The sequence below is a fragment of the Anopheles maculipalpis genome, chromosome X (genome assembly GCF_943734695.1).
Source record: "Anopheles maculipalpis chromosome X, idAnoMacuDA_375_x, whole genome shotgun sequence".
Taxonomy (NCBI): Eukaryota; Metazoa; Arthropoda; class Insecta; order Diptera; family Culicidae; genus Anopheles; species Anopheles maculipalpis.
The window spans coordinates 17,139,703-17,153,186 of record NC_064870.1 but is presented as its reverse complement, the minus strand read 5'-3'; the positions used below and the strand labels follow the sequence as shown (position 1 = coordinate 17,153,186).

General features: G+C 37.6%; 1 protein-coding gene across 1 annotated transcript; it reads left to right on the top strand.

Annotated features, from left to right (window-relative positions):
* The first annotated feature begins 201 nt into the window (after positions 1–201).
* On the top strand, positions 202–12,649 carry LOC126561954 (AP-3 complex subunit delta). The gene is made up of 10 exons (XM_050218350.1): positions 202–481; positions 656–1,021; positions 1,515–1,784; positions 2,634–2,707; positions 5,007–5,155; positions 5,244–6,493; positions 7,896–8,055; positions 8,146–8,325; positions 11,741–11,870; positions 11,986–12,649. The coding sequence occupies exons 1-10, from the start codon at positions 386–388 to the stop codon at positions 12,581–12,583; spliced, it is 3,273 nt and encodes a 1,090-aa protein (XP_050074307.1). The 5' UTR covers positions 202–385; the 3' UTR covers positions 12,584–12,649.
* The last annotated feature ends 835 nt before the right edge of the window (positions 12,650–13,484 follow it).

Genomic DNA, 13,484 nt, shown 5'->3' with positions numbered 1-13,484 from the left:
GTCGGGGGTGGTTAGGATAGGCAAACGAAAGGGATGCCAAATTACGCTAGGTGACCGGAGCGGATTGTGTGAGCTGGCACCTTAGCATCAAAAAGCGCTGACAGCGGCTCCCCTCAACACGGTCCTCTTGGTGGGCCGTCAATGTCAATCGAACCCCAGCAGGGGGTACTCAAGAAAGAGGGCATATCCCTCGCAAAACCCGTCCAAAAAGCGAATCAATCAACCGGCACACCTGTCTGCCAGACGGGCGACTTTCCCCCGCACGAATCGATCAACGGGTACTGTCGCGCACACGCACGTTACCATACCCGAAGGCGGCCACAATCAGACTGATCCTTGCTTCGTTTCCTTCGCATCCGAGAAGACACAGTCAGCGGTCGGCAAAATGGCACTGAAGATGGTAAAAGGTAACCTCGAACGGATGTTTGACAAAAACCTTACCGATCTCGTACGAGGCATACGAAACAACAAAGATAACGAGGTAAGTGAAGCGAGAAAGGACTAGCGTATGGGATAAGGCACGACTAACTCCAGCCGAGCAGTCGTAACCAGCGCTTCTGACACGATGGATCTGTTCGGACAGGCTGGGCCCCGTTTCAGGCATCTGTTGTACCGTGTCGATAGAAAATATTTCATCGCTTCTTACCCTTTGCAGGCCAAGTACATTGCACAGTGCATCGAAGAGATCAAGCAGGAACTTCGGCAGGACAACGTGAACGTCAAGAGCAATGCGGTTGCCAAGCTAACTTACTTGCAGATGTGCGGCTACGACATCTCCTGGGCCGGGTTTAACATCATCGAGGTGATGAGCTCGAACCGGTTCACCTGCAAGCGAATCGGTTACCTTGCTGCCAGCCAGTGCTTCCATCCGGACAGTGAATTGCTCATGCTAACGACCAACATGATCCGGAAGGATCTAAGCTCCACAAACCAGTACGATGCAGGCGTTGCCCTGTCCGGGCTGAGTTGCTTCATCTCGACCGATCTGTCGCGGGATCTCGCCAACGACATCATGACGCTGGTATGAATTTAGAGTTTTGCATACACAGAGTAAGAGTGTGGGAATGATTTAAATCTTTCTAATGAATGAATTAAAAAAAACTACTCACAAAGAAATTTTACAACTTTCTCGGAATTCGAATCGCAAAGAGTGTTTAAAATCCTTTGGAAATCGTTATTATCAAACTCACTCCTAAAGAGTTAATAGTCGTCAAGGGATTCAAGAGTCAAGAGTATTTAAAACTCTTTTAGTTTAGAGTTCGAAAATTGTTTTGGACAACTTTAAGCATTCCCTCCCACGTAATACTTTAGTTTTGAGTTAGGGGTCGCCTTCTGCTGCATCGTTATAACGACTCTCAAAAGAGTAATTAAATGAATCAACCCCCAGTAAGGAGTGAGTAAGCGTGAATTAATTTTTTTTTAAATGTGTTATTACTCTCATCACTAGAATGGACGAAATGCACGCCGGTACGTAAGACGAGCACATAGAACTCACCTGTTTCTTGCTCTTTCAGATGAGCTCCACTAAACCGTATCTGCGCATGAAGGCGGTGCTGATGATGTACAAAGTGTTCCTCCGGTATCCAGAAGCGCTACGGCCTGCCTTTCCAAAGCTGAAGGAAAAACTCGAAGATCCGGACCCGAGCGTACAGTCCGCGGCCGTGAACGTCATCTGTGAACTGGCTCGGAAAAATCCGAAAAACTATCTGTCCCTGGCGCCCATCTTCTTCAAGCTGATGACCACTTCGACCAACAACTGGATGTTGATCAAAATTATAAAACTGGTAAGCTTGTAGCGCCGCCCGGATGAAATTTTCTTTTACTTGTTTTTTTTTATTTTTACTAATTAATCTTCAACTTACACTTCACACGGGATGGAGAAGCAAACCCAAACTCAAGTTTCTTCCAGTTCGCCGTTAATATTAAAATCGTATATTTAATTAACATTTTCTTCTTCCGGTTTTATGCCATCCCCCCACCACCGATGACTATAGTTTGCCAGCCTGACCGCGATCGAGCCAGCGTTGGGCAAGAAACTGACGCATCCGCTAATCGAGTTGATTTCCAGGTTCGGTTTTCAACGGCTAGATTTTGCGCAAGCGCACACCCGCTGCCCCTTCTCGTAGGACTCGTTCATTTTAATGCTCCTCCATCTTCATTCAAGCTTATGGCTCTATCTATATTTCTCCACTACCAAACCATTTTTGAATGGGGCTAACGAGTAATGAATGTTACTTTTAATCATTTTAATGTATTTTGATTTTTACCCATTATCAAAACTACGGAAACAAAACACCACTCTCTCGTGGTGTTTATTTGTGTATGTGTAAGACGCGTTCTATTTTCTTCTGTTTGGTTTTACGTTGTGTTGTTGCAGCCATTGAACGGATATTTAGTGACACAGTTTTTAAACACTTCCACACCAATCTTACAATCTTCCTGGATATACACTCGCAAACCTACAAAGAAATACACAAACACACACAAAACAACAAAGTGTTTCAATGACTCGCTCCTCGTGAGCATACTTTTCTATTTAATTTAAAACACATTCTCAAAACGAACAGTTTGATTTCGTTTCCGTTACGCTAAAATCGTATTTCTTTTCTTGTTTCGTTTCCGTTTACTTCCAGTTCGGTGCTTTAACTCCGCTAGAACCCAGATTAGGCAAAAAGCTAATTGAACCGTTGACCAATTTAATCCATAGGCAAGTTTTATACAATTTGTTTTGTTTTTTTTTCTTCTCACCCATGTGCTTGCTGTGTTTACATACAGCGGCAGTAGAGGCGCTCCATGCCCATGTTTTCCGCTCCTTGCTTATTCTTTTTAGACACGTGTATTAGAAAATCATTACCATTATTTTATCATGAAGCATTTGTTGATGTATTTTTATCGCGTTGTTAAATTTAGTTTAGTTAAGATGGAATGGTTGGTGAAAATTGGTATATTACACTGTATGAGAGTAAAGGCTTCTTAAAATTCAATTTTAAAATTGACTATGCAGTGCATAACAGAACAAAAAGGTCACAAGTTTTTTTTTTTTGAGAATAAGTAGAATAAATTTGAATGTAAAGAATAAATTTTTTTAGTAAAAAATGTAAAAAAATGTAATAATGTGCGCAAGCATGAATAAATGTAAGTAAACGTATTTTTTTATTCTCTATAAGAATAGACGTTTGCAAAACATCACTTTTACCCATCTATTCATTTTTTCCATTTATTTATTTATTAATTTTTTATTCATAAAGGATTCATATTCATAAAGGCCAGGCCGTATTGCTAACTTTTCCATTTAATAAAAAAAAAAACTAGTGGCCCTATTGTTCTGTTACGCGTTTTACTGCTGAATATATAAGGTATTATGTCATGCTGTTTCTCTATAACAGAAACTAATGTTTAAAGACGAAGGTTTGATTTATGAATTCCCAAATGATAGTGAATCTGTCCCGCAATTTCCGATAATGATCAATTAGTCTAGAAGTTTCATTTTAATTAGACGCAATATCTCGAACAAACAAAAATGTGTCGTTTTACAAAGTTTTGATATTCTTAGACGCATTATTTAATATAAATATGTTTTTGTGTTTTTTTGCTAGTTAAATAATTCCTGTCTCTATTTTTTTTATGTAAGGAATACGGCCTAACCGTTTTTACGAATTTAAAAAAAAAACTTCATTGATTTTTTTGTTTTTAGCTTATAAAATTGTTTTAAATTCATTGAAAAGTACTGCTGCATGAATGTAATTTACAATTGGTTATGACGGTCCAGTGCCGTATTGTCGTATGAATGTAATTTGAAAAAATATTTGTTTATTACGTGAGAGACGTTTTATATAAAATGATAATTATAAAGTGATAATTACAACATAAAATTTGGAAACAAAAATAGTAGCTATGACACGTTACAAAATCTAAAGTCAAATCGCAACCAAAGCAGTTTTTCAGCATGGAAGGACGCATTGTAAATTAGAATAGATATATTTTTGGTCGTCCATAGCTCACTTTGATCCATTAGTGTTTTTGTACTAAATTTAAATCAATTTAGTCAATCAAATCAAATCATAAATGGGATGGATTCAAGCATTTGTGGAAAAAGTACAAAAAAAAAGTCGAAATACTCTATTAGGTTCCTTAAACTATATACAGTGGCTGCCAATAATATGAGACCAATTTAAGTCCGCTTATTAAAATATTTTTTTCGTTTATTTATAGAGGCTTTGAGTTTCTGAGACTACGCCTCTTTATCAAAATACTGATTTCGATACTTCTACTTGGTATAACTTTATCATTTTTTTTAGAATGATCATCAGCAAGTAAACTATCTATGGCATCCTTTTTTTTGTATAAAAATTCAACAATGGTTGCGTTTTTTTACTATCAAGTATAACGGTACGTCGCTGTATTCTCATAATACGTAATAATAAAAAAAACCCTAAAATATGTTTGAAATTTTGTCGAGCCAAGAAAATCAAACTTTTTTATTAGCACTTTTAACCAATCCTAGAGAATGTAAAAAAGAGACACCCAAAACTATAAAGCATTTTTGTGTGTATTTTAAAATAAATGAATGGTCTTATTTTATGGTTATATGTGTTTTATGCATATTTTATTCAGAATCGAAGAAGTGAATGATAATTGATTTCTTGATTCATCCAAAAGCTGATCCAATACCTGCTATTGCAGCAAGTGGTTTTATTTTATTGCCAGTCACTTTAATTTCATATGTTTTTTTTAAAGTATGACGGCTTCCGCCGTATTGTCGTCTAGCTTCATGTGTATTAGAACATTTTTTAGATCGAATATTTCATATGAGCAGAAAACTTATACTGTGTTAGTTGTGCGGAAAGTAGTAAAAACGACTGTAGAGTACTTAGTAACTTCCTCATAGCGCTTCGATTAGACAGAAGAAAAGAAAAAAAAACACTGAACCTTAAAATCCGGCGATTCCTTACAAACATATTATTTTATTTTTCTCTCTTTCTCCTGTGCTCTGTGCAATCCGATAGTACCTCGGCGATGAGTCTGTTGTACGAATGCATCAATACCGTGATTGCGGTACTGATAAGCATCAGCAGCGGCATGCCGAACCATAGCGCTTCCATACAGCTGTGCGTCCAGAAGCTCCGCATCCTGATCGAGGACTCGGATCAAAATCGTATGTATCTTTTTGATTATTTTCTACTGACGATGTTGACGAACTCTACTGCAGCGAATGTTTCTATCACGCGGTAAATTTTTTTTAGTGAAATATCTCGGCCTGCTCGCCATGTCCAAGATCTTAAAAACACATCCGAAGAGTGTGCAGACGCATAAGGATCTGATACTGGCGTGTTTGGACGACAAGGACGAATCAATCCGTTTGCGAGCGCTCGATTTGCTATACGGCATGGTGTCCAAGAAAAACTTGATGGAAATCGTGCGCCGACTGCTCGGCCATATGGAGCGTGCCGAAGGGTCATCGTATCGTGACGAACTGCTGTACAAGGTGATTGAAATTTGCTCGCAGGGTTCGTACCAGTACGTCACCAACTTCGAATGGTACCTCACCGTACTGGTGGAGTTGATTTTGCTCGAGTCGGGTTCGCGTCACGGCCGCTTAATTGCTGCCCAACTGCTGGATGTGGCGATACGCGTCCAAGCGGTGCGTACATTCGCCGTGAACGAGATGGCAACACTGCTAGACACGTACCCAGTTACGGCAGCACCGAACGGTACGATGCAGGAAGTACTGTATGCGGCTGCCTGGATTGTAGGCGAGTTTGCAACCCATCTGGAAGGACCAGAGCGTACGTTGGGCGTACTGTTGCAACCGAAGCCGGTCACTGGTCACATCCAGGCAGTGTACGTACAAAACGCGCTGAAACTGTTTGCCCATCTGGTTGGTGAAGCTGTACGCAATCGGGATGCTGCCGCCATCGATCGGTATTGTCAGAAGTTGCACGAAGGCCTTCGCAGCTACCTCAGCTCGGCCGACATTGAAGTGCAGGAGCGTGCCAGTTCCGTGTATTTTTTGGTTGCGCTGCTCCGTGAATCGCTTGGTGCAGCCGAACAGACTGTACCGCTGGGCGGTTTGCTGGAACTAGCGCCCGATACGCCCGAAATTGGAACAACTGCTGGTGAGGAAGATGGAAATATCTCGAACACGATGACGAATGCTACCTCAGGCTACGCCAGTGCCGCATGGGATGAGATTGAGCAGATTGCCACAGATCTGCAGGGATTATTTGTTAGCGAGTTGAATCCGGTCGCACCGAAAGCCCAGCGGAAGGTGCAACTGCCAGACGATCTCGATCTGGACGAGTGGATCAATCAACCGCCGCCATCGGCAGAAGCGAGTAGCGCCGACGGTAGTTCCAGCGATGAAGACTCGAAATTCCCACTATTTCTTACGGACGGTGCAGGTCGGGGTGGTGCTGGCGGTGAGCGTGAAACAAACGGCGGTGGATCACGTTCATATAAGCGCATAGAATACACACAGGAAGAGCTTGATAAGGTAAATGGATAATAGAGATCATTTGGATTTAAATGTTTTTTCGTTAACCTTTATTTCAATGACCATCTGCCCGGGAATATTGCATGATTTTTATTTTTTTATCAACGCTTAATATAATGCAGCTATCAGCTTGAAACCCTTGGAAAATTATCATGTATTTTTTTTGTATTTTTAAGAGATTTTTGTATTTTTGTGAATTATTCTTGTAATCTAGTTTTCAATTATAACCCCTATTTTCTAATACCACCTACTATATTTGGGTCAACAAATATAAGATATTACTTGTCAAATATCTCATATTGACTATATTAAATTGATTTTTTGCATAATCTCTCCCTTTTCTGGTTTTATTAATAACTAATCGATTCCTTAGTGAGCAATCGCTTTAATTTGCATATGAATATATGTTTTTTTGTATTGGGAGCTTGCTTTAGAAGAGATTCAATACATGATCGGCATACCGATGTTGGTGTAAATATTTTGCACATCTTCACTAACGTTGGCTTGTGTAATTGTTTGAATTATACAAAACCGAGTAATGAGGATATCGTTTGAATTATTTTAAACAATCAAAAAACATTGAGCAGGACGCAAACTTTATTTGAGTGTTATTATTAACTTTTCACTTTTGCTAAAAAATATCAAACATAAAATAAATATTTTCATACAAAAAGTATATTTGATCCTTGATTAGCTACTACAAACATAGATGTTACAATTTGTGAAAACAAAAAAAATTGAAGGAGGTTTATTTAAATTCTCAACTAACTTTTATCAGTCGTCTGACTGATAAAACAAATAGCCTCATAATTCTTGAAAATTTCCTGCAAATATGACAAATATGAGCAGATCAAAAGAGAAGAAGAATAAGAGCACATCAAAAGATATTAGCATTCTAATCCGGGGAAATGAAAACTCCCATACAACGAATTTGCCCTATTTACACGTAAATCGTGCCACAAAAAAATGTTGAATAGCTATAGGCGTCGCGCATGATCGCAGCTTATTTGAACGACAAAATGTAGAAAACAAATTATGAACTTTCATGTGGTACATAAGTCACGAGGGAACTCAAGTGCAAAAATAGTTTTGTTCAATCTCAAAAATGAAAATAATTTAATTTTTATAGAACAGGGTCAGTTTTGATCTTTTCATAACAATCTATGATTGAATTAATTTTGTAATTTTGTTGACAATGTGACAAAAATTCCAAATTCATCAATTTGTTCACTAGTTTCAGAGGTTTGATTCATTCCGAAAACAATTTGCATTTTTTTGCAAAGCTTTTTACATCCTCTAGATTCAATGATTTAGTACACAAAAGTGTTTTAAAATAAAAGCGGCTGATATTTTCTCTATATGATATTTATGCTACATTTTTTCCCCTTTGATCTTGATTTAGATGAGACAAGCACGACTCCTGGAGCAAACAAACAATCCCAACTATCTTAAACCGGCCAAAAAGAAGACTCCAACTACCGACTATCAGCAGCAGCAGCATGACGGTTACGACGATATCCCGATCGCTGAGATTGTGTTAGAGGTGCCTCTTCAAATACATTGTAAGTTCATAAATTACGAGTATGATCGCTTTTGTCGCTGGCAATTTGCAGCTATTCATTTCTGTCTCGTTTTTTCGTACGCTATTTTAGCCACTAAACGATCCGATAAGTATCTGATGAATGCGGACCGGTCGACGCGTGTATTCGTTGGAAAGGGTGGAGAATCCTCGCGAAAGAGCAAAAACGAAAAGAGCGAATCGGGCAAGAAGTCAAAGCGGCACGGCAAGAAGAGCAAACGCTATTCGGACGAATCTGATTCGGAAAGCGATGGTAAGCGATATTTGTTTATGTTTTTTATTAGGTTAACGAATTTTGCATTAGGGTAAATGTATCAATTAGTTGATACAGCATTTTCACGAAAATAATAATGGCGACAAAATCGCTGATTCACAAAAACGGCTTTTCAGATAGGCCTACATTTTAGCTTCGATTTTCTTTTTCATTTTTAGATTTTGATTATTTTTTACAAATGTTTTGGTTGTTTCCGTAAACCTTTGCGATGTACCAATTGTTTTGCTATGTGTTCCAAAAGCAGTGCTACTTATGTACCAATTGATGTGCTAGTCTAATAACTATTTTGGAATCGTTCTCACACCCAAAAATGAACATAAACACAAAGCTGAATGTTTTATAAGTATTTTCTGAAACAAATTTCAATAGTTCAATGGTTAACACAACAATATTCAGTATTGAAAACTAAATATTTCAAGCGTCAAATGTTTACGCGTTTCCAAGCAAAATGACACTAATCTTTGCTGTCAGAGGAAAATTCTATGAACATCCTGTACGTTAGAGTAGATCGTAATTAAATTGAAATTTAACTAGTAAAATATTCTACCATTAAACTAAACTTTGGTAATACTGCTCAATACTTTCAGAATAGTAACCATGTAAGTTGGTCAATTTTGTGCATGAAATCTCCATAATCTCCAACGTTAATTTCACAGCACTAGAATATCGCAACAATTGGTACCCATCAGTTATCTTGCACTAATTATTTGCAATCAATTATGACGGTAAATTTTGTACTAATTGTTGTGCTGTTAGCAACACGGCCTGGCCGTCCTCTATGAAAAAAAATGTAGTGCTGTTTTTCAGCTCTATAAAATAATTATTTCGCATCATTAAACGATCAAAAACTGAATGATTTCAGCTTAAGCGACCCATAAACAAACTTTTGACACCATCGGTACACCAATGGTTTACACCAAAAGTTTTATGGTATCGATTTTGACTTTTAGTTAGAATAAAAACCAAAATGCCCATTATTTTTAAGTGGGCAGTTTTATAGCTCATCGATATGGAAAATTAATTTTTTGACAGTGTATCCACACATAATTATGATTTTTCAATTCAATACTTACAAACAAAGTAAAGCTTGTAAGAAAATAAGGCATACGTTATGTTATATGAATGTGTTGATATGACAAAGCAAAATGCCATAGGTTTTCCATAACCTTGGTGTATTCATTGATAGCATAACATTTGGTGCTGGCGCACAACAATTGGTACACTTACCCTACTTTAAAGTTTGAAAGCTAAACCTGTCTTGTTCGCATTAAAAATCAAAGATAAAATTGACCTTAACACTAGATTTATATTTGAGCATGACGGCTCTCCGCTGTCGTAACACTAGAATTATACAATTAAAAAAATAATTGAAAACATGATGCGGCCCCTAAATATATTTTTACAACAATCGCACGATACATGGTACGCCGTTGCATAAATTAGTTTCAACTAATACAGCTAGGGAGAAAACCATGGTAAACTGAAACCTTTAGACAGAGATTGACGGCACAATGTTATTCAAACAGAATATATAGTACCGTCCAAATAAGCCACTGCTTAATGCTCCAGCAAGTTTAATGCACTAAATGTTGCAACCTTAACTCTAAAATGACCTTGCAGTTATTTTAGCTGGTTTTGAATTTTTAAAGTGCAATAATAATAAAGTAAAATAATAAGAACATTGCTTGGATATGATAATTATTTATCTATCCAAACGTTTATTCCATTCACTTGAATGTTGTTTTGCGTTCTTGTTTTTGGAAATAATTTAGGTTTGTTCCATTCCGATCGGACTAGTCGAAACAATTGGTCATTTTTGAGGGTAGATATCTCGAGTTTCATACAACAATTTGTGTAAACATTAATCATGTATTTTGTTTCCGACATAACACAGTTTTACTCATAATTGGAGTATAAGGAATAGCTGCAGGAAAAGTATTTATTCAAAAAACAATCCTATAGACTGACCGAAATTTGCGTAGCAGTATGTAAGGTAGCAAAGTACAATTAAAAATCATGTTTAGAAAGCTCCAACCTTCATACACTTACTTTAAAAATTTCAAATCGATCCTACCATTTCTTGTAAAGAAATAATACGTTTAAGTAGATAACCACCAGTGTATGAATGGTACTTCCACGACCAAAACAATTTATGTTAGCAACACCGTCAAATCGTTCCTCAAAAATAAAAGAAAACATTGCATATTGCTTGGCAACAAAGCATTGAAAAAACGATTCAAGCTGAAAATTTGGAGTAATATTCTTACTTTTGTTGATAAGGAATCATGCACCTTTACTTTAGATACATTTCATAAATCGAATGAAAAATCGAAGGTATAGCTCTACATTTTTATTCCTGTGGTTAATTCACTGTTCCTTTTTTATATTCTAATAATGAATTTAAATTTGTCTTATTTAATGATTAGTTTTAATATCTACATATTAAAACTAATCCCAAAAAAAGTTTTTCTCATCGCAATGTTTGCAGAGAAACTATTTCTTTGCGGTGCATTTACCACAAACAAAACTATTGCATTGACAGCAAATATATGACAACGTATTAATATTATTTTCATTCTTCCTTAACCTCCTTCCGCTCCCGCCTTAATTCTTAGCTGTATGTTTAGACCTTTTGTTAGGTTAATTTGTTTTTATTTTATTTTAGTATGACCGCGTATTGTCAAGGCTAATTAGTTAATATTTTATACTTGTGTAGCCGCAACGCATTTTTACAGCATTTTTACTTTAAGTGTTGGTGCTTTCTACAAATGATCTTTTGTTGTACTGTGGTATCGTACATATGTAGTGCTAAAATTGTTTTATAAGTCTGTAGGATTTTTTTTTTTTTTGCATAATTATTCTTCTTGCTGCTTTTCCTTACACTACAATTATGAGAAAAACGGTCTTGTTGGAAACTAGAGATGAGAAAACTCACTCTTTTTTATTGATTTGAATCATAAAAGAAGAGTGGATAAAGAAATCTAAATCATTCACTCACTCTTTAAATATTCATCAAAAGTAACGCGCGACAATAACATAATTAAATACATAATTATCAGTTGTAAGCAATATTCTTATTATTTTACTTAAGAAAATTATAGCACCGAACCGAGTTTGCCCGGGATACGGCAAAAAAAGGAGGAAATGGCTAGAGAAACTTGTACAAAATCAGCATAAGCCTACACTAGAATAAAAAAAATATAATTATTGCAGTTTGAAAATTCAAAACTAGTCAAAATCGTTAGGTCGTCCTAATGTAAAGTAGAATGTTGGTACCTTACCGTTGAATATTTTTTATTTCAAAGCAATCGTCAGATTGGATATTTAATATAGTAAATAGAAAATGATTCTCGTTAGAACAAGCTATTAATCATTTTTGCTTATCCTCATGCAGACCCCAAACCACTGCACGTCGTAAACACGGTCATTGAGGTGCCGGAAGGTGCAATACTGTCCGACACAGAGGACAAGAATAATGCTGACCCGAATGACCCGCACCGGGCGCTCGATATTGATCTGGATGCGTAAGTACATCTTTCCCCGATGTCCTCTCTTTACGAAGTTCAACAATGAAGTACAATTCTCTTGCTTCTTTCATTCCATCAAAACACACAAACGCACAAAAAAAAAAAAAACTAGTCCGTTCGACGATGACTATCCAGCGGATTTGAAACGAAAACCGGCCAGCACCACCCAACACCACAGCGTGATGCTGTTACGGGACGGAGACGCTAGTACCAACGCCAAAGCCACCACGCGAATCGATCCGACTGGTCCTAGTAAGGAACAATACCTTCCACGGCACGGCAGCCGCTCGTCATCGAAGCACTCGAAACCAACCACGGATACCAGCATCGTACTAGAGAACAGTACGCGGGAAAAGCAAAAGAAGAAGAAAAAATCTTCCAACAAAGAACAATCGTCTTCGTCCAGTGTGAAAAAGATGGCCAACGCCAACGAAGACACAATGATGCTGATGATCGACGACGAACCGTGCAAAGTGGAACAGACCAAGGCTGCGAAGGGACGAACGAAACAGGAGGAAAAAGAATCGGTAGTTGCCACCACCGTAGAGCAGGAGGAGGAAGCTAAGGGCAAGAAGAAAAAGCACAGCAAAAAGTCATCGAAACATCGTCATCATAGTAAACGGGACGAAGACCGACAAAAGGCGGGTTACGAAGAGATGCCGGCGCAAGCAGCGGGCGGAAACGGTGCCGGCAGTAAGGATGCAATTTAATATTTGCGTTTACGCGTGCAACCATTGTTAGGTGTGACAGTTAGCGATTATGTGTTACATTAGGCATGGCGGATTTGGCAAGGACGAACAAAACCGATTGTAATGTGCCGAAGATACGTTATTTTCGCAAGGTGTTTCGTTTACCCAGTGTGTATTTTGTTCTCATTGTTAAAACACGCGTGAAGTAAACACACACACACACACACACACACACACACACACACACACACACACACACACACACACACACACACACACATGCAGAAGAAAGGAAGAAAATATTCATTACTGTGTATCGTATATTGAATTCTACACGGAAGAGCCACAGAGGAACAAATTCCTTGTGCAAAGATTAGCCTGGAACGCAACGAAGCAAAACGATCAACTATTTGATGTTTAGTTTAGAGTGCTGCGGTAAGACATTCGTAAGCGACAACTAAAATAAAGCAAAATTTAAAATTGTCCAAGTGCAAGAGAAGCAAGGTAAGGAAGGAAGAATGTTGCGTGTACTATTATTATTTTTCAGAACGTTCCTCTAAGGACGCGTCCTTTTCCCCAGTTAGCAATGTGGTGTGTCTTTTTGTCTCATAATTCATAATTATTATTTTAATTAATTAATACAATTTATTATTATCATTATTGCCATTATGAGATCTGTATTACTTTTAACATTAAAAAATATTCCTTCTGGCGGTATATTCTTATCGAGTTTTGTTCCCTTTTTTCTCGTTACTCGTTCTCGGCTTTTTAAACTAATGAATTGTACGTGTTTTATGCGTAGTCGCTCGTATTTATGTAACAGCATGGATGAGATTGTGTAAGTGAAAGTAATGTTGCATACGAACTCGATCGCGTCGTGATCTCTTGTTTTACACATTAACAACTGGTTGGTTGTGGATGG

What these genes read in the sequence shown, in the direction of transcription:
- LOC126561954 (XM_050218350.1), top strand. Translation starts at nt 386, where the DNA reads ATGGCACTGAAGATGGTAAAAGGTAACCTCGAACGGATGTTTGACAAA. An exon ending in CCAACGACATCATGACGCTG is followed by an intron (nt 1,022 to 1,514) that starts GTATGAATTTAG and finishes TTGCTCTTTCAG; the next exon opens with ATGAGCTCCACTAAACCGTA. An exon ending in CGAGGACTCGGATCAAAATC is followed by an intron (nt 5,156 to 5,243) that starts GTATGTATCTTT and finishes AATTTTTTTTAG; the next exon opens with TGAAATATCTCGGCCTGCTC.